The sequence below is a fragment of the Carcharodon carcharias genome, chromosome 7, assembly GCF_017639515.1.
Source record: "Carcharodon carcharias isolate sCarCar2 chromosome 7, sCarCar2.pri, whole genome shotgun sequence".
NCBI classification, from domain to species: domain Eukaryota; kingdom Metazoa; phylum Chordata; class Chondrichthyes; order Lamniformes; family Lamnidae; genus Carcharodon; species Carcharodon carcharias.
The window spans coordinates 63,821,622-63,848,769 of NC_054473.1; the positions used below are offsets into that span (position 1 = coordinate 63,821,622).

Here is a 27,148-nt window from a genome sequence, read left to right on the forward strand (position 1 = left end):
ATAACAGCACAAGCGTACATCGAAAAAGCTAGAGAACAACCAAGAGAACTCAGAATTTCCTGCCACATAAGATTGCAAATTCAAATTGTTTAAATGCATTTCTTCTTTATGGGTGAAATGTTTTCTTTGCCCAGTCTTGTCAGGGACTCTGCATCCTAACCACTGATTTCATTTCTCTCCACTTCATCTCACACAGACTAGGCCTGGCATGTACAATCTGCCCTCCTACTGAGCTGAAGGCAAGTAGACAGTGTTGGGAGTTTGGGACTTCAGCCAGGGTTACTGCTATTCTTCCACTAGCAGATATTTTGTCAGCATTCATCATTGCTTCTGATTTAAAATCTCTGCAGGTCTCGACATCATCCACAAGAAGGAATTTGAATCTCGGCCATTTGACACTTGACAATGACCAGAACAGGGCATTTGCAACATAACACCAGTACCAACTCATGTGGTTATCAAAATCAATGGAATTGGCTTCAATCCCTTCATTGCTAGATCCAGGCACCAAACATAAATTAATTTCCTGGCAACAAACTGTTTGATCCCAAACCTGACCCCACTAAATGCAAGATGGGAAGGCACATAAATTTGAAAGAGTCACCCTGAGATGAATAAAATACAAAATTGTACATTTTCAAAAGCAGCAATCCATCCCTTATAAGACTAAGAGGTAATGAGACCCTTGATCACTGGAAGCTACACATTAAAGTCTCCCTGGCAGCTTTAGCAGTAGCGTAGGGAATTGAGGCCTCTTGTAGACCAATCAAAATACTGAACATACTCATAGCATCAATTTCAAAATTGAATCCTATCTACTCTGTACATATAAAGGTCAACATCAGGAATAATTTGCTTTATCTTCTCTAAACCACTGGCCAGGATTTTATAGCCCCGCCGCGGCGTGCCTCCCTCTGGCAGGTGTGGCGAGCCATTTAAATCTCCATTCGGTTCTCTGGGACCGTAATATCCCGCCGGGCGGGAGGGACCATAATATCCTGGACACTAATTCTGGCTAAAAACTCAAACTATCTTTAAAGTGAAGTTCAGCTTTCAAACAGAGTTACAAAAGCTGTCAGTATCCTGGAGATGGTGTTTCCTCCACATCAGTGCTAACTGAAAAACGTGAACAGGATTGAATGTTTATTGGCAAACAGCCTGTTCTAGAATAAAATAAAGTGAAAGGTATTCAAAAAAAAACTGTCAAAAAATTAATTATACAAAATAAATGAGTTTTTTTGGAGTAAAGCTATATCAAATAAAAAATTGACATTGACTCCAAAAATAGATTACTCCTAAACATTAAACAATTTGCAATATTAATTTTCTGTAAGTATTTAAAAATGTATTTCTTGGGATTTTGGCATCACTGAAATGGCTAGCATTTATTGCTCCTCCCTATTTGCCTTTGAGAAGATAATTGTGGGGCTTCTTTTTGAATCACCGCTGTCTACATCTGATCTGTAACAAGCCCAATCTTCAACAGCAAAACCATCACCAGAATTGGCACTTGGCAAGTCTGAACACTCTTCCAATGTGGGAAGATGTCTCAAGTTCTGCAAGGGATGAGGACCTATCAACTTGACAGTTTAAGCATCACTGAGATACAGTGGATAGGCCAAGGATGAATCAGTGCTGTGGTGATCCTGTACCTGCATACTAGCTTTCAGCAATTCATGCACGAGGACACCCAGATCCCTCTGCACTGAAGCCTTGTGAAGTTTCTGTCCATTTAAATAATAAGTCCCTTTTTATTTTTCCGACCAAAATAGATAACCTCACTTATCCATGTTAAACTCCATCTGCCAAATTTTGTCCCATTCACCTAACTTGTCCATATCCAATTGTAAATTTCTTATTTATTCATTGCAACTTACTTTCCCACCTCTTTTGGTGTAATCTGCAAATTTAGCTATAGTACCTTCTATCCCTGAGTCCAAGTCATCAATTTAGATTGTAAATGGTTGAGGCCCAAGGACCGAACACTGTGGCACCCCACTAGCTACAGCCTGCCAACCAGAAAAAGATCCATTTATCCCGACTCTCTGCTTTCTGTTGGTTAGGCAATCCTCTATCCAAGCTAATATATTACCCCTAACTCCGTGTGATCTTATCTTGTTTATTAATCTTTTGTACGGCACCTTATCAAAGGCCTTCTGGAAGTCCAGATATTTTAGATCTACAGGATCCCCATTACCAGCTTTGCTTGTCACATCTTCAAAGAACCCTAGCATATTATTCAAACACGATTTACTCTTCATAAAACCATGCTGACTCTGATGGATTGCGTTTTGACTTTCCAAATGCCCCATTACTACTTCCTTAATAATGGATTCGAACAATTTCCAAATGTCAGACGTTAAACTAATGGGTCTATAGTTTCTTACTGTCTGCCTTCGCCGCATCCCCCCCCCCAACTTTTTGAATAAGGGCGTTATATTAGCATTTTTCCAATCCACTGGAACCTTTCCAGAATCCAAGGAATTTTGGAATTTTATAGCCAATGCATCCACTATCTCAGCTGCCAATTCCTTTAAGACCCTGGGATGTAGGCCAGCAGGTCCTGGGGACTTGTCACCCTTTAATCCCAATAGTTTGCTCAGTACTTTTTCACTAGTGATAGAAGGCAGCTCACCACCACTTTCTCAAGGGCAATTAGGGATACGCAATAAATGCTGGCCCAGCCAGTCACATCCACATCTCATGAATGCATAAGAAAAAAAATCAACATGGCCAAGAAGCTGCAACACTTACATGTCCACAGGATTACCAACTTGAATCTATGCCAGCAAGACATGGAAGAGAACAGCAAAGGTGTCATGCAAGTTGGATGTCTTTCACCAGCACTGCTGACGTAAAATCCTGGGCATTGCATGGAGAGGCAGCATCACCAAAGAAGAAGTGCTATAGAAGTCTGGTCAGAGGCACCTGTAGGACATCATGACGGAGAGACGAAGGAGGCTGGCGGGTCACCTATTTTGCCACCTGGACCTACTGCTAGAGTGGCAGTAGAATGGACACTACCAGCCAGAAGAAGATGGGGCCAGCCAAAGAAGACCTGATGACATACATTTAAGGAAGACTCCAAGAGTGGAACACTACCTGGGCTGCAACACAAGAGATTGTGATGACTGGAGCCAGTGCCAGAGTCACGCTGCCCATTGTCCCATATGGGACTGGAGGAACTAAGTCTAAGCATAAGCCGTCTACATGAATATTGTTTTTTTTTCCTAGTAAACTATCAATTAATATCCCATTATTGTCTGACAGGTTTGGATTTTATGGCCTACAAGTAGTTATGCCCAGGAAGGAAAGTGGGTTTATATTTGAATTGACTAAGTCTACACTTATTTTGCTATTATCTTGAAATAGCTTTACTAAACCATTCTCAAAGACATCCACTAGATGGAGCAGTTTAGCTTAAAATAAGGTAAGTCAAGGATTTTGAAAAGCGAAGTCATAATGTCACAGGCAGAAAGTATTTGCTTTCAACTGTCTGTTATCACCCAATCATATGTCATTCATTACATGTTTTGTAAAGAAAAGGTGTGTCTTGACTTACTCTTGGAGTGTGTCTTCCAATTAATTAATTCAAAAGCAAGCTTTGGTGAGTTTAAAATAAATAAGGTTATTCTCACCCACTTACTCTGAATTAAATGGAATGCCAGGCACACTCAGTCTTACTCATGCAGCCACACACAGAATGACTGGACGTAGATAAAAGTCATGCACTTTTACAGATTACAGTTATCTCCATCTCTGATTTATGATCTTGGGTCTCCATATCTAAACAGAAGTAATGGTCTTCTAATACGAAGGGTTGACAGCAGGCTGTGAGGTTTCTTGTACTCAAATAGCTAGGAGGTTTATTCTCAGGTGAACTTTAAACTGGAACAGAATACATATTCTGGCTGCTTGATGCCTCTCAGCTGGTTTCCAAGTCTGGTTCACAGGCTGGCTGAACTGGTGCTTCTGACGGCTTTGGTGGAAATGCTCGCACACAGCACCTAGCTGATCTTTTAACCAGATGAAGAAAACATGACTATCTTCATGTGGCTTTTCACAAGTTCAAGGTCTTTTCCAAATAAGTGGTGTTCATGTTGATTCTACCTCCTCTGTTGTGGCTTAACACAAAGGTCCACCTTGTCTAATTTAGATGAGAAAGCTATTGTGATACAATGGGAAGTTGATAGTGGCCATTCACTCCCATCTGCCACAAATTGAGTTTTGATCTTTCCTTTTGTTCACTACAAGACATAAAGAGAGGCAGTCTGGTAACTCCATAGTCTTTTGTGTGTTTTCCATCCCTAAACAGAGAGATGTGTGAATTTCCCAGATGGCTATGGATATCCATATTTAATTTGTTTTCGACTGAGACTTGCTGCCGTCAATCCCTCCACTACTAATGAACAGTGGCAGCAGTGTGTACCATCTACAAGATGCACTGCAGGAACTCACCAAGGATCCTTAGGCAGCATCTTCCAAACCCACAACCGCTACCATCTAGAAGGACAAGGGCAGCAGAGACATGGGAACATCACCACCTGGAAATTCCCCTCCAAATCACTCACCATCCTGACTTGGAAATATATCACTGTTCCTTCACTGTCGCTGGGTCTTAAATCCTGGAACTCCTACCCTTACAGCACTGTGGGTGTACCTACACCACAGGGAACTGCAGCAGTTAAAGAAGGCAGCTCACCACCACCTTCTCAAGGGCAATTATGGAAGGGCAGCAATGTCCACATTCCGTAAATGAATAGAAAAAAAAATGTCAATAGTCACATGATTTGCTGCAGCCATCTTAACAGCTGTTCTGTGTCCAATTTTTAAAACTATCGATTGAAAGTTCACATTTTGACATGTTGGTACTCAGTTTGATGCTTGCCAAAATTGTAAACATATAAAAAAGCTAATCATATTCCTTCCCACAGTGCACTTGTAACAATTCTTGCCCTACCCCATGCTGCGCCCCTCGAGCCAATAGCCTGTGCAACAAACTCAGCCACGGTGCTCAACTATAATTTTACACCACATCTCATGTTGCTCCATGCTCGACTTATGATAATTCTGTTGTTGTTAAATATGTGGCACTTGAAATCATTTTTGAAAATCTCTCTCCAGGACACTTTCTAAATCAAGGACAGGGTGGAGGCAGAGTAGAAAACTGCAGGTGCTGTTTTAAAAACTCTTATTTCCTCAGTTTATTTTCCCTTCAAAAATGCTTTCAGTGATTTTGTTGCCTGTTCTCAAAGTATTAAAGCTGGTTAATGGGATGTATTACTTATTTCATATCGACCTCTCCCAATACATGTACCAGACAACAGCATTTGATGCTGGCAGTCAGCATTTCGGGTTCAATCAGTTTTTTTGGCAAAGAAACAGCTCTGCCAGGTCCCTCTCCCCTCCTTTCTTAGTCTTACCAGAGTCTAGCTGGTAATGGAAAGGATCAGACTATAGTCTTTAAATGATTGAGATCTCTTTTGAGCTTACTGGCTCACTCATTGCTCCCATCACCTCCCTGTGGCTCGGAACACAGCAATATAGAAAATAGAAGCAGGTGAAGGTCATTTGGCCTGTCAAGTCTACTCTGCCATTCAAACAGAACATGGCTAATCATCTATCTCTTTCTGTCTTGAACATGCTGAATGGTTGAGCTTCCACATTCCTCTGGGTTAGAGAATTCCAAAGATTCACCACCCTCAGTGAAGAAATTCCTTCTTGTCTCAGTGTTAAATGACCTGCCCCCATATGCGACTGTATCCCCTGGTTCAAGGCTCACCAGCCAGGGGAAACAACCTATCTACATCTACCCTGTCACACCCCGTAAGAATTTTGTAAGTTTCAATGAGATCATTTCTCATTCTTCAAAGCTCAAGAGATTACAGGCCCAGAGTGCTCAATCTCTCTTCATAAGACAATCATGTCATCTCAGGGGTTAGTCTGGTGAACCTCCATTGCATTTCCTCTCTGGCAAGTACATTGTTCCTTAGATAAGGAGACCAAAACCATACATAATACTCCAGGTGCGGTCACACCAAGGTTCTATCCAATGCAGCAAGACATCTTTACTCCTGTACTCAAATCCCCTGCAAAGATGACGAAAACACCATTTGACTTACTAATTGCTTGGTGCACCCACATGTTAGCTTTTAGTGACTCATGAACAAGGACACCAAGATCCTTTTGGACATTAATGTTTCCCAATCTCTCACCGTCACCATTTAAGAAATATACTGGCAGAAAAAAACAGGAAGGCAAAGTGGATAACTTTACACGTTTACACATTATATTACACATTATATTCCATCTGTCATGTTATTGCCCATTCACTGCGCCTGTCCAAATCCCCTTGAAGCCTCTTCGCATCCACCTCACAATTCAATTCCCACCTAGTTTCGTGACATCAGCAAATTTGGAAAAATAACATTTGGTCCGCATATCCTAATCAGTAATATACATTGTGAACAGCTCTGGCCCCAGCACTGATCCTTGCAGTACCCCACTGGTAACAGCCTGCCAACCTGAGAATGATCTGTTTATTCCTACTGTATTTTCTGTCTGTTAAGCAACTCTCAGTCCATTCCAATATATTACCCCCAATCCTATGTTCTCTAACATTGATTACTAACCTGCATAGGACCTTATCAAAAGCCTTCTGAAAATCCAAACACACCACATTCACTGGTTCTCCTTTATTTATGCTGCAAGTAACATTCTCAAAATATTCCAACAAGTTTGTCAAACATGATTTCCCTTTCATAAATCAATGTTGGCTCTGCCCAATCATTCATTATTTTCCAAATGTCCAGTAATCACATCCTTTATAATAGATTCGAACAGTTTCCCTGCTACTGACATCAAACTAACAGGTCTTGTAGTACTCGGTTTTCTCTTTCCTTCCCTTCTTAAATAGTGAGGCTACATTTGCTACTTTCCTGTTTGCAGAAACCTATCCAGAATCTATAAAATTTTGAAAGATACTCACCAATGCATCCACTATTTCTATAGCCACTTGCTTCTACACTCTGGGATGTAGCTCATCTGGTCCAGGGGATTTATCAACCTTGAATCGAATTAATTTTTCCAGTGCTATCTTTTTATTAGTGCTAATTTCTTTCTTAGTCCCTTGGTTCCTGAGTATTTCTGGGAGACTTACTAGGGAAACTTGTAGAGCTGGAGTTGCACTTCCATATTGATATTAATAGGTAACTCCTTATACTATGGGTCTAGGTTAGATGTGACCAAACTCTTGGAGTAGTTGAGTGGTTCCAAGTAAAAATTGAATGTTTAATTCCCCATGTTATTCACAGGTATTCCAAAAGAAAACATCACATACTCCTACCCAGTGTCTTCACATCATCTGAACAGAATATCCAAGACCTGGTCTTTTTTTTTCAAATCTTAAAAACACTTCATATCCATGATTCTTAAATCAATTGAAACCATTACAGCACAGGCCTTTCACTAAGGCCAAGTGCTATAGGCAGGAGCTACTTCCATCAATGGAGCAATATGAGGCTTGCACCCATGGCAATTGTGCAATCTACATTATTATGGAGTGACTGATCATTTTTCACCTGCATTCACATCTATCTATGCAGTTACGTAACACTTCAGAAAATAATTATTTTCTAAATTATTAAATAATGTCTATCTCATTCTGAATTCTAAATATCACTTGGTTCACCCAGACAAATTTGTCATCAAGGGATCTGAATATAACTCAAAATTGAGCTACCCTCATTTTGGATTGAGCTTGTATATTCTCAGCTAGAGGGGGAAGGCGGTCTTGTGGTGCAATGGGTAGCATCTCTTTCTCATAAGCCAGAAGCTCTGGTTTCAAGTCCCACCCCAGGACTTGATATGTTGATAACACAGCCAAACAGGGTGTATTAACTTGTAAATCCTTCCAACACACACCAATGACAGGTGGTGAGAGCAGGAGAGGTTCCTGGTTAGCCATGTGGCAGAAAGAAAATTGGAGCCTCTATCATCACTATTCATTAAACATGCTTGTAAAAGTGGATGTTTCCACAGCAATTTTAATTCCTCAGTGGGTCATTTGGCTCAGTTGGCTGGACTGCTGGTGTGGACCAGATTGGTGTCAACAGCATGGTACAATCCCCATTCTGACTGGGGTGGGGTGGATTCAGGACTTGCCTCCTTATCCTGCACATGGTGGATGTTGTGGTGTTGGGGGTTTGGACCCGTCTGCAGGCAGGGAACTCAAGAAGAATTCTCACAGCACTAAAACGAAGTCCAAACACATCAGAATTAGTTTAGTTGGTAGTATAACCTGGAAATTAAACTGACAGTTATTGTGTGATTAATCACAAAACTGACAGATTTTATGGTCTTTCTTCATTTTTAAAAGATGTGTCTAATTTTACACAAGAGTTAATGCAAACTGAGTGGACTGATTATTTTTGCATTAGGTGTTGCACAGGTTAATTGAAGGCAAGCTTAAAACAAAAAAATCTTGCATGCATATAGCGCTTTTCACAACCACCATATGTCTCAAAGAGTTTTACGGCCAATGAAGCACTTATGAAGTGTAATCATTGGTGTAATGTGGGAAATGCAGCAGCCAATTTGTACACAGCAAATTTCCACTAACAGCGATGTGATAATGACCAGATAATTTTGTGATGCTGATTGAGGGATTGGCCAGGGTACTGGGGATAACTCCCCAGCTCTTCTTCAAAATAGGCCATGAAATCTTTTACATTCACCTGAACAGGAAGATGGGCCTCAATTTAATGTCCCACCCAAAGGATGGCCCAAACCAATAGTGCAGTGCTCCCTCAGTATTGCATTGGAGTATCAGTCTAGATATGTTGTGTTTAAGCCCTCTGGTGGGACTTGAACCCAGAACCCTGTGACTCAGGGGCAAAAGTGCTACCAACCAAGCCACAGCTGGCACTACACATGAGATGGTGCAAATTTCTTTGGGGGAAAAAAACATTTTCTGTGGGTCATAGTTAACATCTAATTAATTTCAAATAGTGTACTGTTTATCAAAGATATTCAATGCAAACAGCATTGTTCTTTTGAAAGATGATCAAACTGAAGGCGATAAGACAGAAATATAAACAGGCAGGCTTAGTCCATTACCTTCCACTGTAACAGAAAAGGCATGTTTCACTGCACCAAATGCATTTTCAGCTTTGCACTGATACTTTCCATCATCAAGTTCTGTCACATTAATTATTTTCAAAGTCTTGTTGAAGTTCTCTTCTGTTGCTTTATGTTTCGGCATATCACCATCTATCTTAGTCCAGGAGATTTGCGGTGTGGGGCTGTGAAGAAAACAAGTGGTTGGGAAATAATCTGATCACACAAATTCCACGGTCCTAAACAGTCAGAATATATATGGTTAAATTAACAATTGATCCCGTAGACTGACTACCTCTTTTATGCTGATTACAGAATTATATTTGAAGATGTTAGAATGACCTAACACAGATACAACCTCACATGTAAATAATAGGCACAGTGAAGAAATTCTGCCAACAACAGCATTGTCTGGCTGTGCAGTATTTCCACTTAAAACTATTTTTTTTGGAGACTAAAATATCTCTGTTTGTTTCATCCTGTCAATCTTGGTCATTAATTGCTTTGTGTGTTATGTCTTTGTTACTTACAGGCCTTCAGCAATACATTCCAATTGAAGTGTTTCACCTCGCAGTGCCGTAATCTTTGAGCTGCTGCCAGAAGGTGTCAGAAACCTTGGCTCTCGGTCCTTTATTGAATTTGCTACAAAAAAGGGAATTGGATTTGAATTTGAACTTAGGTGAATAGATGAATGTTCATTTTTATTGAAAGCTAAACTTCGACAAGAAGTCAACAAATTAAACAAAAGCCAAAAGAAAGTGAAAGAAGGCAGCAAGTCATTTATGTTAATTTGGTTAGTGCTCGACTAATCATTTCAGAAGGACAGAAATGAAAATAAATCAATACAACCTGAAGCTAAGTCAAAAATGAAAATTCCTCACCAAATTCCCAAGGTGTTGGAATATTGCTTTTGTTACGTATCACCCTCAAAAGTTAAGTAGTTCAAGAATTTTATTTGACTAACTGTGATTATAAAATTAAACAGTGAAGCTGGACATGTCATTGTATAAAGGATACTTACCAGATGTATACTAGCAAAAGTCAACCTACAGTATAAAATGCCTTTTCCCACAGTTAAGTGTTTCGTTTAAACTTACAAAGAGGAAGACCCTTGCTTCACAATGTTAAGAGTGGGACACAAAGTGTATCATTATAATAACAGTATGATCCGTTGATAACAGGGGACCACAAATCAAGCTACTGGACAAAGTTTGGCACCATCAACAAGGTGCTGCCAAGCTGGAATCAATTCTGTCACAATTGGGCCAGTAGCTGAAGCATCAACACATTCTTATATGGAGAAAGTAAAGACAGCTTTTGTGGTCTCAGTGATTTGGTGTATAATAATTCTGGAGTGCAACATGCCCTGAAATAACGGGTCATAAATTATGTCCCTGGACTTTGTTATAGTGAAATTCTGTCTACATGCAGAATTATCTAAGAAAAAAACTGAGTTAAGACTTCAGAGCACAAAGCTAGCCATACACACACTGTCAAATCAACTTTTAAAAGCAGGAGCAGAGCCATAAAAAAGCTTTCACATGCTCTCCTTCTTGGCAAATGATTAATGCATTGCGTAAGTGGCTCCCAAGGTGAAGCAAAAATATAACTGAAGGCAAAAATAGAATACATTTTAAAATATCAAGTTTTATGCTTTACAAATTATAATGATTGCATTATACAGTATGAATTTCTCTTTAATATCCATCAAACTACTAGAACTGCCAGATTTGGATTAACAGCTCAGGTAAAGCAAAGGAGCCTAGCAAAAGCCAGAGGCCATTCGGCTTCTCGAGCCTGTTCCGCCATTCAATCAGATTATGGCTGATCCGTATCTCAGTTCCATTTACCTGCCTTAGCCCCATATCCCTTACTCACAAAAAATAAGCAATCTCAGTCTTGAATCAACTGTCCTTTGGGGTTGAGAATTCTAGATTTCTAGATCTGCGTGAAAAAGTGCACCCTGATTTCCCTCCTAAATAACAAAAACGTAATTTTAAGATTATGAACCAAAGTTCACAGACCTAAGTTTGACTAATGATGGTTTCATTCAGGCACATTATTACAAACAACATTACACCTTTCATAAGATGTCAAAAGCTTTTGGAAAGAGGGAAAGTTACTCATCTCAACAAGCCCAACATCTTTTGAATGATCTCAAACCCTTTTACACCCCCTTCTCAATATATCTCAAGGTATTTCTAGAAAAAGAGAAGTCTCTTGAAACCTCTTCCACCCTCTCTTGTTTTGAAACCTTTGATTCTATTTTGTCTCCGTTTTCAATAAATGGGGGTAAGTTTGAGAGACCTTGAAAATGGGAGCATGGATCATGATGCACAATTAATCTGCAGCTGTTGATCGCGACTCAGACTGTATGATAACCTCGTTCTGTCAGCTTATTTTAATGATTACACTGTGCAGCCAGCACTAACTAAGCTGTTTATTAGCTGGACTTATTAACAGGAGCTAATATTGTGAGAGGCTAACACCGATTAAAGCTAAGTTTAAAGCTTAAAGCGCTGAAGATGATTCGTGCGGACTCAAAACATTAATTCTGTTTCTCTCTCCACAGATGCTGTCAGACCTGCTGAGTTTTTCCAGCATTTTCTGTTTTTATTTCATATTTCCAGCATCTGCAGTACTTTGCTCTGAACCACTTAAAGCTAACCTGCACTACTTAAATTTACCCAGCACATCTTAAAGAGGAGAGGTATTGTGGCTGAAGCAAGTGCTGGCAGTCATGCAGGAAGTTAATCTGACTGGGGAAATACTGAATAATGACACAACGTGGGAGACAGCCGGCTCCTAAGTTTGCAAACGTTACCCTGGAGACCTGGGTGGAGGAGGTAAAAAGGAGAATTATCCTGCATCTTCAGGGGGCCTGGAAGCCCTTCAGATGCAATCTCAGATGGCAGTGGGAGCAAATGGTTGTGAGGCCAAAACCAGGAGTAAAGCTATGAAGATGATGATGCACTGCAGGAAGTAGGTTAACGATCTCACGAGTGGTCCAAGTCAACAGCGCAACTTTAAATAACATATTCTACCAACTCCACCATTAGTCTCAGACACTGCTCAATACCCCTAGAACTCACTCACAATCTATCAGGACTCGAACCTAAAATTCATACACTCCACTCATCCTCATGCACTGAGCCACTGCTGCACATCTTACATATGCACATGTGACAGCTTGCACATTTGTTTTCAACTTGGGCAGCCACACCACCCAAATAAATTGCAAGGCTCTCACTGACACACTTCCCTCTCCTGGCAGGATATAGCAGCACACAACTGGAGGCAGCAGGAGCAAATCAGAAGGGGACAGATACAGCTCTGATTGGTCCTAACCCCAATAGAGAAGAGTGCTGCTCACTACGGGGGTACCCATTGCTGAGGCTGTGACTCCTGTTGGGACTGAAACCAAAGATAATGGTATCCTCATATCGAATCCTCCCTCTCACATGTTACCACGGCCTAGGGACACAGACCAGCGGGACATGAGGGAGTGCAATCCCTTTCAGTCTTGGTATTGAGCAGAGTTGCCATTGAATCTATGCAAAGTGACATGCATGCGCCCTCTGTCAAGGCAAAGTCTGCAATCCTAGTGAAGCCATTCACCCAATCTGCACTGCCTCTCTCTAGCAATGAAGAATGAAATGCAGTGAGCACTCAATTAATAGGCAGCCTCAGTGAACTTTCTTGCACAACAGTGAACAGCAAACTGGGAGATGTTACCAGCATCTCCAGCTCCTGCAATGGAAGGAACAGATGCAAAAAATTAACCATGATGACTTTCACAGCCACTGCCAATGCTGTCTTTGCCCTTCTCCGAGGTGGCAGTTATGGATGCGGCAAGTGGCAGATTTCAATGAGAGTATCCTGACTGAAGTGCAGATATTGCCCATGTTGTTATTCAGTGTTGGAGCACACTATTGTTCTTGTTTCTGTTGCTACAATTCTTGCAAGCTGTATGATAAGCTGTCGTGTCAAGTACTTTGTTCAAAGAAATGTGGATAAATCAGGATGCTTTAGAGTCAAAAATGGAAAGATGATCAGTTAGGTTCATAATGTGGCACATTTACACTTGCTAGAAGCGACATGCATTCACTCGTTCTCTGCAAACAAAAGAAATATGTTCAAGCTTTGTGCCTTTTTTGAATTACCAGGGAGCTTAGGGACCTTCAGGTTTCCCGTTGATTTCTCCATGGCGATGCCTCAGTCAGAGTCAACCTGCCAACCAATCAGCTCCCTCTTCTGTTGTATAAATTGTTGTGATCGTTTGAAATTTGGAATTCTTGCATTTGCCCTGATGAATGCAAGATGAAAAATTGCAGCAATGTGTCTCTCTTTCCAGCAATATCAAAAGTGTGGTTCTGTGTTTCTTTTTACTTGTGTTGTAATGGATGCTTGAGTAAAGTAGAAACTGCAACAGCTAAAAAAAATTAACCTCATTGTGCACTGTTCACAATGCAAGTAGTTATAACAAGTAAAATACTGAGTCTGTACTTCACCATTAATATTTAAACATTCGCAGGCAGTGTTATTGCTTCACAATGACACAATGATCTTTGACATTCCACTGCAATATCTAGCTGAATTGTGGAATGACTTTTTAAAAATAAGTGTTCATTTATTTCTAATTTTTGCACTAGACAATCATTAATGAGAACATCAATTTACTGGAAGCTAGAGTATTTCTGTAAATTGACTTTGCCTTTCATTTGAATATTTTAGAGGTTGTCATTTGGAGAGGTGGTGAATGTGAACAGCAGGTGTGCTGAGCATCATTATGCTTGCATGCATGTTGGCATTATTGCTTAGCTGAATAGTTGTGAGACTATGCTAATTTAATGATGTTTTACCTATTACAAAATCAACTCTGAAGAAGCAGAATAATGCATTTTTAAAATACCAGAAACACCATTATGTCATTAAAATTATCACAGGGACAGTGAATTTGGAGAACATATGTCTCTTTTTCATACAATGCGTTGACATTTTAAAAACTTGCAATATTACACTAGATTACACAGTGGCCTAGATTTTACCGGGAACTTATTTCTCGCCCTCCCTGACTGTAAAGCCCGTCAGCAGCCCACCTACCCAAAACCCAGCTGCCCCGCAACAATATTATGCAGGGAGCAACCTTAATTGATTTAAAGTGGGAACTCTGCCCCCATCTGGGAGGAAGTCCCATGCCTGAGAGCTGCCAGCAGCTCTGTCATCTCATCAGCATCAGAGTAGAGTAGTGACCACTCTACTAGCCCTATCAAGCCCAATGCCTTGGGAACCTGAAGAAAGCTCCTGTTGCTCTATAAAAATGCTCAGATCTACACAAGAAACCCACTAGTTATTGGATGTGCAATTCAAGGGGCATAATAAAGACAACATAAATGTAACCCAGAACTCTTATGGACTATTCCTTGCATGAGACCTTACAGGAAGATATAATAATGTTATTGGAATTTATTGTAAAATAGTGGAATCTTTGTCTGTATGTGTCTGTGTGTGTGTGTGTGTGTGTGTGTGTGTGTGTTTTTGCATGAGATTTAATTGGATTAAAGGCAGCTGGTCTGAAGGCTTTGATGTAAACAAGGGGGAAGTTTAGAATGTGAGGTGTAAAGGGACATTTGCATTTTTAAATAAACCAAACTAGATTGTTTTCAAAGGAGGTGTGAAATGCGTTACCTAGCCAGGTGAAGTTTAGAAACAGTGTGTTTATTTTTCCCAGAGATTACTGGTAAAACTTAGTACTATGAGAGACTTTTATTGTCAGAAAGGTAAAGTCCAAAAACATAGTGAAACAATGGGATAAAAACAAAAAAACTGCAGATGCTGGAAATCCAAAACAAAAACAGAATTACCTGGAAAAACTCAGCAGGTCTGGCAGCATCGGCGGAGAAGAAAAGAGTTGATGTTTCGAGTCCTCATGACCCTTCGACAGTTCTGTCGAAGGGTCATGAGGACTCGAAACATCAACTCTTTTCTTCTCCGCCGATGCTGCCAGACCTGCTGAGTTTTTCCAGGTAATTCTGTTTTTGTTGTGAAACAATGGGTATTTGCATTCAAAGGGAAAATATGCATAAAGGAGTGAAGGCTGTGCGTAAGGTTAGGCATTTTTAAGATGGAACAAGTGTGAAAAGCCTTCAGTATCTATGCCTTAAACTGCTGTTTTTAAAGAACTGAAGTTAAGAAAACTCACTTTGAATTTGACTGGTTCAGGGTATTGTGTGTCACCTTGCCTGGATCTTTTAAAATCTATGTATCTTACTGTTACCTTAACAAAAGTGTAACTGGGAGTCAGATTAAGTGGAGGATTTACAAGTTATTATAGTAGTAATTTGTAGATCTATGTATGTGTTTAAAAATCATTTCTCTTATGAATAAATGTTTAATCTAGTTCTCTAAAAACTTGGTGGTCTTATTACTATAGAAGTCAAGGCACATATCTTGAAATTTATACAAGTTGCAAAACAAGTTGTGGCAGTTATTTTAAGTTTTCCCTCTGAGATTTGAATAACTCAGTGCTTACCATCGGCTGTGCCATAACACCTGGCAAATGCAAGCATCATTTCTAAGTCAAGAGGTATACATGGTCACAAGAAAGCATCCTGCATACACAAACAGGGATTTTAATATTATTTTTTCCAATTTTGTTTAAAGCATTCCCTAGGTTATGCAGAATCCTAAACAGAAAACATGTTACTCCTGCAAAAAAGTGTTAAACTCCAGATATCAGATGTATAACTTAATATTTCAACATGGATCACAGAGAGACACAGACAGATGGTATTTGTGTTGAATATTTAAGGTAACATTCTATTTTTGTGTTCCTAACAGTTAGGGGCTTCACTTATTAGTAGCCTAAAGCTAAATATTTTTGCAAGAATTTCATACACAAAACAACATATAGGGCTGAATTTTCTGTTTGTCGGGCGGGCGGGCCCGACCCCATCAGTGGCGGGCGGGGAGCCGATCGCCACTAATTTGCGCGGGGGGCCAATTAAGGCCTGCCCAGCCTGTTTCAGACTCCCGTGTTCAGCAGAAAATTCAAATCTGCGGTGGGTGTGTTCAGACCGCTGGTTCCAATGGGGAACCAGCAGTCTGTATAAAGAAAGGCCAGACAGTCTCCTTTAGGCTGTTCACCATGACCAGCAACCGAGCTCCAGAGGAGGTCAGGGCAGAGGAGGAAGAGGGGGACAGGCTGCAAAGTAGGCCATCGGGGGGCCAATGTGCCCCTCGGTTCTCCGATGCCTGCCTTGCTGCCCTCCTGGAAAAGGTGTCAAATCATCGGGAGATGCTGTTTCCGGAAGATGGGAGGAGGAGGGGCCCCACGTGACTAGGCAGGCATGGCAGGAGGTGACGGAGGCAGTAAGCTCTCAAGATGCTGTGCAGCGCACAGGAACCCAGTGCCACAAGCGCTTCAAGGATTTGTTGCACTCTGGAAGGGTGAGTACCATGTCAGCCTTGGCCATTTTACCCAGCAGGTAGCCTTAGCCTTTGAGGGCCCCCCCCCCACCACATCATAGTGTTGTTACTGCATTGGGAATTTGGCGCACGCTAGGTGGGCAAATAGATAGTGACCAAGCTTACATCAGCCTTAGTGGTTGAGGAGAAGATGGGTTCTTCCTACAGCATATGTTGGTGTATGTCGCATTTGAGTAGTCTGGGGGAAACCTGCAAGCGAGGCTGCTAAACACATATTCAGAACTCCAACCCATGTCTTATTGATGGTGATGAGATGATGGAAGGGGAGCCTCAAAGTGTGGTGGCCAAGAGCCATCTGCTGGCCTCGGCGCCACACCCAGTTGTGCCTCCTTGCCATGGGCGCTAAGACCTGTGTGTTATTCAAAGTGATGGACGCCGAATGTGTCCAAGGTGGCCACTGGGGGAGGAGTTTTGGAGCAGTCATAATATCTTCTGGGGACTGATCACCAGTAGTGTGGACAGGAGCTGCTGGAGGCCTCAGATGGGCCACTGTGGTTGGCGTGCTGCATGCGCGTGCAGAGTACATGAACGATCAGCCACAATAAATGCTCTTTTCTGTTCTGCAGGCAAAAACAGAGAACAATAGCCGGGAGCATCTGCAGACTGGTGGTGGGCACACCGTGCTGCAGCACCTCACCACTTATGAGGAGCAGGCCATGGAGCTGGGGAGGAAGCAGGTGGACAGGTTGGCAGGTGTCGGTGAGGGTGGGGTGCAGCGGCCCAGTATTTGAGGTCCACAGTCCCATCCACTCTGTCTCCCCACCATCCAAAGCATTGATGTTTGCTGCAATCATCAATGCAGCAACACTGCTCATTCACAGACTGATACAATCAGACGTGTGGGTCATATACAAAGGTCCCTCGGCCCCTTGAGAATGCATGTCTCTAGCGCCTTCCAAAGTCGCCTTATCCCATTTGTGACCACTATCCCCATGGCCTAACATGCTATGGCATCGCTGCTGCACATCCAAAGGCTTAGTGCATCTGAGGAGGGTTTGTACCTCCACCACCCTTTCAGCCAGTGCATCCCACATTACTCTATCCAAAAGGTCCTCAGTACCTCACCTGGCAACCTCATGACACTCTACTTAAATAAATGCTACCAGGTTTGTCATCCCTGTGCCAAGGGGAAATGTTGCCTTCTGCCCACCCGTTCTATGCCCCTCATAACAGTATGAAGGTCAATAATGTGACCTGTCAATCTCCTGTGCTCCAAGGCAAATGTCACAAGTGTATGCAATGTTTCCTCATCACTGCAACTCTCCAGGCCAGCATGCATCCAGGTCAGGAACCTCTGCACGCTCCCCAGTCCAATGCCATCCCTCCCATGAAGCGCAGGTCACAACTGAATGCAGAAGTGTAGATGTGGCCTCTACGGCTTTTTCTGCACTTGCAATATGACCTCCCTTTTCCTACATTCTATTCTTCAGCTAATAAAGGCAAGTTTGGCTTCGACCTTGTTAAACGCCTTATGTTCCTGTTCTGCTACCTTAACGGGTCTGCCCAGCAAGGTCCCTGTAATCGTTATGACTTCCCACGGTCCTACCATTACTCATGTATTCCCGTACCTTGCTTGTCTTGCCCAAGTGCTTGACCGCACACTTATCCACATAACATTCCATGTGGCATTCCTTAGGCCATCTGACCAGCCTGTCTGTATGCACATGTAATGTTTGAGCCTCCTCTTGACTACTTAGCACCCCACCAATGCTCGTCTCCTTAGGTTCTTGAAGGGTGAGTGAGTTATGAGGCTGGGGGAGGGGGGGGGGGAAGGGATGAATGGTGTTACTGACTGAACGCTAACTGATGCACTGTCCTTGTTGTTAATTTCAGCATCACCACCGCATGGCCGCCAGCAACAAGTCCAGAGCCCCCCTCCACACCTGAGGGGCACCACTTGCAACTTGCGTCACATCCTTTCAGTGAGCCAGGAACCAGTGCAGCGACTACCACATCGGTGGGGATTATGATGTCAGCTAGTGTCCTGGAGCACAGTGGAGAGGGCACTTCACACTCGCTGGAGGAGATGGCATGGACAGAGACTGCCGATGGCAACAACAGCCAGAGGACTGCAGGGGACCAGGCACATGCTGAGTTGGGCAGCGATGATGTACCTCTGGAGATGTCAGCTATGCAGCAGCTGCAGGACAAGCAGCAGGGTGTGCAGTAGCATCTGGCAGGGTTGCAGGAGGGTGTGCTTCACTTGGTCTCTGCAGTGGAGGAATCTAGGCAATGTCAGTGATGGCATGAAACTGAGGACAGAGCTTCAGGCTTCCTCCATTGAGAGATTGGCAACTCTCATGGAGAGGGGCTTCCAACAGGTTGAGAATCTTTTGATTGAGTTATGCTTTGACCTGCAAGTCCTCACAGCGCTAATGGCCACGGGTGTTCATTTGCAATGTGGGAGATGTTCTGGGCACCAAGTGTCGCAGCTCGGTGCCCATGCATCTGCGGTGAGCAGGGAGGTCTAATGTGACCTCACATCGGTGCAACTGCTGCCTGTCGTTGCTGCGAGCTCCTTTCAGGGAGCTCCGGATGAGGGCAGCAGCTCGTCCGCCCTTCTGCCGGTGACCATACATCTGTTGAGGCTGTGACAACTGGGGAGCTGCCAGTTCTGGAACTGGCCACTCCCTCCCAGGTGGGGCCATCACAGGCTCCATGGGTCAGAGGACGCCCGCCAAGGTCATCCAGGCCAACAAGGCAGCAGAGTCAACAGGCTGTCTCACAAGCCACACCTAGATGTAACACCTGAAAACCCAAGCATTAGGCACGTTAGGCACTCATCGGGTGTGTCACTGGTGATTTTTTGTTGGCCCTAGATTAGGGAATGTTTCATTATGTGCATCAGAGTGACGGTTTGTTGTTTATTTTGGACTGAATAAAGTCCACTTTTCTGACCATGGCTGAGGATGTTTCCTTTGTGTTGCATTTGTATGTTTCACAGACATATCATGAGCGTTTCAGTAGACATTGATGTTTCTGTACTAAGCCTTAGTTGCAGCTGATGAGTGGAAGATGTAGCACCTAAGTGCCACGTGTGGAAGCGCCAGGCAATGCTGGTCCTGCTGATCCACGTGTGTGGAGCTAGCTGAAGGTTTATTGGATTAAATTGTCCCAGGTGTCCCTGCCTCCTTGGTGTAGTAGCGGGTCGACGTGCTGCCCCTCATCATTGCCCTGTGCTTCCTCATCTTCAGAGCCACTGCTGGATTCATCATGTGCAGCCTCATCATGTGCATCAAGGTCTTCATCGTCAACTGCATTCCCCTTTCTAGCGCAAGATTGTGCAGAGCGCAGTATGCTACCACTATCACGGAGACACATTCTGGGGGGTACTGCAGTGTACTCCCTGAACAGTCCAGGCAACGGAAGCGCATCTTGAGAAGACTGATGGCTCTCTCCACCACAGCCCTTGTGGTGCCGTGGCTCCTATTGTAGTGCTCCTCAGCTTCTGTTCTTGGATGGCAGAGAGCCACCTCTTGAGGGGATAGCCCTTGTCACCCACCAGCCAACCATCCAGCAGAGCCGGAGCACTGAAGAGTGCCGGCACCTGGGAGTGTCTGAGGATGTAGGCATCGTGGGAGCTACCTGGGTATCTTGCACAAACTTGTAGAATCAGCATCCTGTGATCACACACTATCTTCACTTTCATGGAGTGGAAGCCCTTCCTGTTGACGAAGGCACTGGGCTCACCTGCTGGCGTCTTGATGGCCACATGTGTACAGTCTATTGCACCCTGGACAAGGTGGAAGCCAGCAATGGCCGCGAAGCCTCTGGCTCGCTGTGCCTGACTTGTCTTGTCGCAGTGGAAGTGGATGAAGATTAATGCATGCCTGACCAGTGCGTCTGTAACCTGCTTGACATAAGTGTAGACAACTGATTGGGAGACACCGCAAAGATCACCCACCGACCCCTGGAAGGAGCCAGATACATAGAAGTGGAGGGCAACTGTGACCTTCCGAGCAGCTGGCGTGGGGTGTCCACCCACACAGTTAGGGGAGATCTCAGGGTCAGTCTTCTGACAAATATAGTTGACTGTCCCCCTTGACAGTCGGAGCCTCCTTCGACATTGCACGTCAGTTATATTGAGGTAGCTGCTTCACCGCCTGTACACCTGGCAGCAGGATAGTGGCATCTTCTGCGGCCCCTTCCACCTTGGACAACCTCTTGGCCCTGTGCCCCTTGTGCTTGCTCCTGGCCTCCCAAAGGTGGCTCCTGTGGAGGCTGATTGTCCATTCCTGGCCTCCTCCTTATTCTATCACTCCCTTCCTCCTCAGAGGAGCTGCCTCCAGTGGAGATGTCAGGCTAAATGGAGGCTTCCGGAAAGCTGCAGGCCTGCTAAAGATTACTGTCTGCAGACTGCTGAGCTGAAGCTTCAAAGTACTGAGAAAGCTGTTGGAAATCAATCTGAACTGGTAACAATCACACAGACAATTTTAAAACACTTGCTGCAATAAATACTTCAGATAAAACATGAACAATCTCTCTCAGCCTACATATCCCGTCTGTGGATGAGATTTGTTAAAAAATCAGTTACCCGTCTGCCCGTTGGTCCCATGCGCCGAGGTGAAGATCACACAGGCTCCTCAAAATCGGCGTCAATTGCTGAGTTAAGGGCAATTAACAAGGCCTTTAATTAATGGTGGGCGTGTGTCGCGCTGCATAGTGTGCCTGCCCTCCTAAATATCACGATGCCGCGCGCTGACATCAGGACGCTGGCCCAACTTCAGGGTGTGACATTTTAAGCACTGACATGCGGGCTCCGCCACCCACACATCAGCCATAAAATTCTGCCCATAACAATCACCAAATTTGGTGATGATACAAAAGTGGTGTATTTTATCTGGATGATGTCCTACATGTCAATGACAATGAATGTTATTTATATATCTGCTTAAAGCAGTCTGAGTGGTTAGACAGACAAGTTATTATTCTGGTCATTTTCAATTATTATTATTCTCAACTAAATCAAGTACTGAATAATTGGGTCTACATTAAAAAAAGGAATATTCTCCTAGGTTAGTTTGGACTTGCAGTTGAACTAAGTTGACAAACAGATTGCGAGTACCTTTGTGATGTTTTTCAAAGGAGCTAATGAAAACACACTTTCTATTTGCTCTCCTATTATTTTCCCAGTATAAGCCACGTGCATTGAAAACTATTTGTGTTAGAGATTAAAGGATGGAGAATGCAGGAAACAGAGAGGCACAATGGTGGGATATTTAGCAATGTTTTGTGAATGCAGCTGAGACTCCAGTTTTTGCTCTGCTGCAGCACAGGAGTTGGTGTACTGTACCAAAGAGCAAGTTTTTACCAAAAACCCAGATTCCGTTAGCACACTTTCTGAACATATTGATAATGCCAATAAGGCCAAGGATGAAAAAAGGAGGGCCATTCATAACCATTGAATCATATGATAAAGTGGGAGCATAAAAACAGAAAAGTTGGACATACACAGAATGGCGGCATCAAAAATATCCTAGAGTGGCACCATCACAAACAGTGTATTTTTAATAAGAACAAAAGAAATAGGAGCAGGAGTAGGCCACTCGGCCCCTCAAGCCTGCGGCACCATTCAATAGGATTATGGTTGATCTGCCAAACGCCTCAACTCCTCCTTTGTGCCAGCTCCTCATAGCCCTCAACTCCCCGATATTTTAAAAATCTATCTACTTCGTCTTTAAATGCCTTCAGTGATCTAGCTTCCACTACTCTCTGGGGTAGAGAATTCCAGACATTCACTATCCTCTGAGAAAATAAAGTTCTTCACATCTCAGTTTTAAATGAGTGTCCCCTTATTCTGTAAGTATGTCCCTTAGTTCGAGATTCCCACGCTAGTGGAAACATCTTCTCAACATCTACCCTGTCAAGATGCCTCAGAATCTTGTACACTTCAATGAGCTCACCCCTCATTCTTCTAAACTCTAATGAATAAAGGCCTAACTTGTTTAACCGTTCTTGATAAGTCAACCCCTTCATCCCAGGAATCAGCCTAGTTTTGAACTAATTCTTCCATTTAACTCTTTTGAACTGCCTCCAATGACAATATATCCTTTTTTAAATATGGGAACCAAAACTATACACAGTACTCCAGGTGCAGCCCCACCAACACCCTATACAGTTGTAACAAGACTTCCCTATTTTTAAACTCCAACCCCCTAGCAATATAGGCCAAAATTCCATTTGCCTTCTCCATTGCTTGCTGCACCTGCATGCTAACTTTTTGTGTTTCATGCACAAGAACACCCAGATCTCTTTGTGCTTTTTTGGAGTCTCTCACCATTTAAATCATAGTCTGCTTTTTGATTTTTCCTATCAAAGTGCATGACCTCACACTTTCCTACATTAAACTCCATCTGCCAAGTTTTTGCCCACTCACTCAACCTATTTATACCCCCTTGCAGAATCCTGTGTCCTCATCACAACATGCCCTCCCACCTATTTTTGTATCATCAGCAAATTTGGATACATTACACTCTGCCCCCTTCTCCAAGTCATTAATATAGATAGTAAATAATTGAAGCCCTAGGACAGATCCTGGTGGCACCCCACTAGTTGCGTCTTTCCAACCTGAAAAAGACCCATTCATCTCAACTCTCTGTTTTCTGTGTGTTAATCAATCCTCAATCCATGCTAATACATTACCCCCAATACCGTGAGCTCATATCTTGTGCAATAACCTTTTAAGTGGCACTTTATCGAAAGCCTTCTGGAAATCCAAATACACTGCATCTACCAGTTCCCCTTTATCAGCTCTGCTTGTTATATCCTCAAAGAGCTCTAGCAAGTTTGTCAAAAATAATTTCCCTTTCACAAAACCATGCTGACTCTGATTGCATTAAGCTTTTCTAAATGTCCTATTTCTTCCTTAATAATGGACTCTAGCATTTTCCCAATGACAGATGTTAGGCTAACTGGCCTGTAGTTTCCTGCTTTGTGTCTCCCGCCCTTCTTGATCAGGGGTGTCACATTAGTGCTTTTCCAATCCGCTGGCGTTCTCCCGGAATTCAGTGAGTTCTGGAATATTTCGACCAATGCCTCCACTATCTCTGCGGCCACTTCCTTTAAAACCCTTGGATGCAGACCATCGGGTCCTGGCAGCTTGTCTGCCTTTGGTTCCATTAGTTTCTCAAATACTTTGTCCCTCATGATAGAGACTGTTACAAGATTTTCTTCCCATTAACTCCTTGCTTATCTGATATCTTTAGGAAGTTTATAGTGTCCTCCACCATGAAGACTGATGCAAAGTATTGGTTTAACTTATCTGTCATTTCCCTGGTTCCCATTATCAATTCTCCAGTTACATCTTCCAAAGGTCCCACACTCACTTTAGCCACTCTCTTTCTTATCATATACCCGTAGAAGCTCTTGCTGTTTGTTTTTATATTTCTTGCCAATTTACTTTCATAATCAATTTTCTCCCTCTTTATTAGTTTTTTAGTCATCCGCTGCTGGTTCCTAAAAAAAATCCGAATCCTCTGGCCTACCACTAGTTTTCTAAGGCTTTGTGTGCCTTAGTTTTTGATTGGACACTCTCCTTGACCACCTTTGTTAACCATGGGTGGTTCATCCTTCTCATCGTGTCCTTCTTTTTGACTGGGATAAATTTTTGTTGAGCATTATGAAATATCTGCTTAAATGTCTGCCACTGCTCATCCACTGACCTTCCCCTTACTTTATTTTCCCAGCCCGCTTTGGCAACTCTTTCTTCATACCTCTGTAATTGCCCTTATTTAAGCTAAGGAAGCTGGTTGGAGACCCGAGTTGCTCGCCCTCAAACTGAATGTGAAATTCTACCGCGTTTTGATCACTACCCCCTAGAGGATCCTTAACTATGATATCTCTTATTAATCCCCCTTCATTACACATTACTGGATCTAAAATAGCCTGTTCCCAAGTAAGTTCTGCAATATATTGCTCTAAGAAACAATCCCCGATGTACTGTACAAATTTGTCTTCCATGTTACTCCTGCCAATCTGATTTCTCCATTCAAAACGTGGATTAAAATCACCCATGACAATTGTAGTGCCCTCCTTACACACCTCCATTATTTCCTGATTTATATTTTGTCCTACAGTGAGACAACTCTTCGGGGGCCTAGAGACAGCTCCCCCCATGACTTCTTCTCCTTTCTATTCCTTATTTCCACCCAAACTGATTCCACATCATGATCTTTTGCACCTATTTCACTACTCATCACAGCACTGATACCTTCCTTTATTAACAAAGCTACCCACCTCCTTTTCCTTTTTGCCTATTTTTCTGGAATGTCGAGTACCCTTGAATATTGAGTTCCCAGTCTTGGTCACCCTGCAACCACGTCTCTGTAATAACTATCAAGTCATATCCATTGATTTCTATTTGTGCCGTCAGCACACCTATCTTGTTACAAATGTTGCGTGCATTCAGATAAAGAGCCTTAAGCTTTGATTTTTTACCATTATTGCTCATTCTGGTTCTAATTTCTGCTGCACTCTTCTGCTTATATTTTCTGCCTTTTCCTGTCACACTTTGATTATCGTTTGTCTCTTCACTACTCTGCACCTCTGCTCTCTCATTTCTTTTTGATTTTTTAAACTCCCCTTCAATTGAACCCTCCCCCTACTAATTAGTTTAAAGTCCTATCTACATATACATACACACGATTCACCAGGATACTGGTCCCAGCATGTTTCAAATGAAGCGTGTCCCAACGGATCAGCTCTCTCCTTCCCCAGTACTGATGCCAGTGCCGCATGAATCAGAATCCATTTCTCCCACACCAATCTTTGAGCCAGGCATTTACCTCTCTGAACTTATTTACCCGACACCAACTTGTACATAGCTCAGATAGTAGAGATTATTACCTTTGTGATTCTGCTTTATAATTTAGCTCCAGGCTGCTCATAGTCCATCAGCAGAACCTCTTTCCTAGTCCTATCTATGACGTTGGTACCTATGCAGACCACAACAATTGGACCCTTCCCCTCCCACACCAAGTTCCTCTCCAGCCCAGAAAAGATGTCCTTAACCTTGGCACCAACTAGGAAACACAGCCTTTGGGACTCTCTGTCTCTGCTGCAGAGAACAGTATCTATGCCCCTAACTATGCTATCCTCTATTACTACTACATTTCTCTTTTCTCCCCCAACTTGAATGACGCTCTGTACCATGGTGCTGTGGTCAGTTTGCTCATCCTCCCTGCAGTCTGTGCCCTATTCCACACCACGATCCAGAACCTCACATCTATTGGATAAGGGTGCTGGCTGAGGTTCCTCCAAAGCTAAATCCTGGATCCCCATACCTTCTTCACTTGCAGTCACACCCTCTTGTGCATGGTCCAGATTAATCTAAGAGGTGTGACTGTCTCCCAAAACACAGTGTCCAGGTAACTCTCCCCCTCTCTGATGTGTCGCAGTGTCTGCAGCTCAGACTCCCGCTCAGCAACTCTGAGCAGAAGTTCCTCGAGCAGCCAATACTTGCTGCAGATGTGGTCACCATGGATCGCACCAGTGTCCACCAGCTCCCACATACCACAGTTGCTACATATCGCCTACCCAGCCACCTTTATTCCATTTAACTAATTGATTTGGATGTTGAATATTTTACAAGTGAATTTCTTAATTGTACTCTTCAGCTGTAATAATGTCTCCTGATTTAAACCACTTGGCCACTCAAAAGACATCAGGTTTATAATTCAACAGGCATTGCTTGTATGGTATATGTGTTTTGGGAATGCCTGTTTTTGTGTTAAACTTGGCAGCTTAAGTCAAAGTTTCAAAGTCAAATGGATATCCGGATATTACTTTGATGGTGTGTGGTGAATTTTCAGTGACTGACATGGTCATAACATTTAATGCATAGTGTGCAAAGCTTAAAGAATAAGCAGCTGTTAGTATGCAGCTATTCTAGTTAGTGCTTAAATGGCCTCACTCAGCATTTAATAGAACTCACCAGCAGACAAACCAATGTCATTGACAGGTGACTCTGTGTCATTGGGAAGAGCAACTGGAACAAACAATATAAACAAAAAATAAAAACAACAGAAACAAACAGCAATTTTAATACACAAAAAACTTAGCGGGGAATAAAGATGTGTCTTGATTAACATAAAAATGAATTGTACATACAGCATGCATGACTAAAGACATATAAAGCTTATCATGAGCTCACTGTAAAGGCAGACTTGGCAAAATAAATTTTAGTTACCAATATTTCAAATTTCTCTCTCCTAATGGCTTAGGCTAGTGTATGTTTGCATTAGTGGCAATCCTAGCCATATTGCTCAAACAACATTTTGATATACATAAAACTTGGGAATGAATATCAGCAGCTGCAAAATCATGTGAATGCCACAACTGAGACTAATATTATCATTAAACCTCATTGGATAGTGATCAGAAGTGGAAATGAGGAATGATTTTTATCTCTGCAATAACCTTGAGACAGAAGCCACCTGTAGGTGTCCAGCTAAGGTAACTAGAACTGGATAGAATTGAATCAATTCGTACACCAAGTGGTCAGCATCAGACCATGCAAAATAGTAGCGATAAATAGCATCAGTAA

At 42.7% G+C, this 27,148-nt stretch overlaps 1 protein-coding gene across 9 annotated transcripts in view; it reads right to left on the bottom strand.

Annotated features, from left to right (window-relative positions):
* chl1b (cell adhesion molecule L1-like b) overlaps positions 1–27,148 on the bottom strand; it is a 727,052-nt gene that overhangs the window by 435,826 nt on the left and 264,078 nt on the right. For 7 of the 9 annotated variants that reach the window (XM_041191219.1, XM_041191221.1, XM_041191225.1 and 4 more), the window contains 3 exons: positions 26,537–26,590; positions 9,648–9,759; positions 9,118–9,302 (listed from right to left, as the gene is read on the bottom strand). In XM_041191219.1, the coding sequence (XP_041047153.1) occupies positions 9,118–9,302; positions 9,648–9,759; positions 26,537–26,590 (351 nt within the window). The remainder of the gene's footprint in view (positions 1–9,117; positions 9,303–9,647; positions 9,760–26,536; positions 26,591–27,148) is intronic. The other 2 variants (XM_041191227.1, XM_041191223.1) reach the window with 1 other exon arrangement.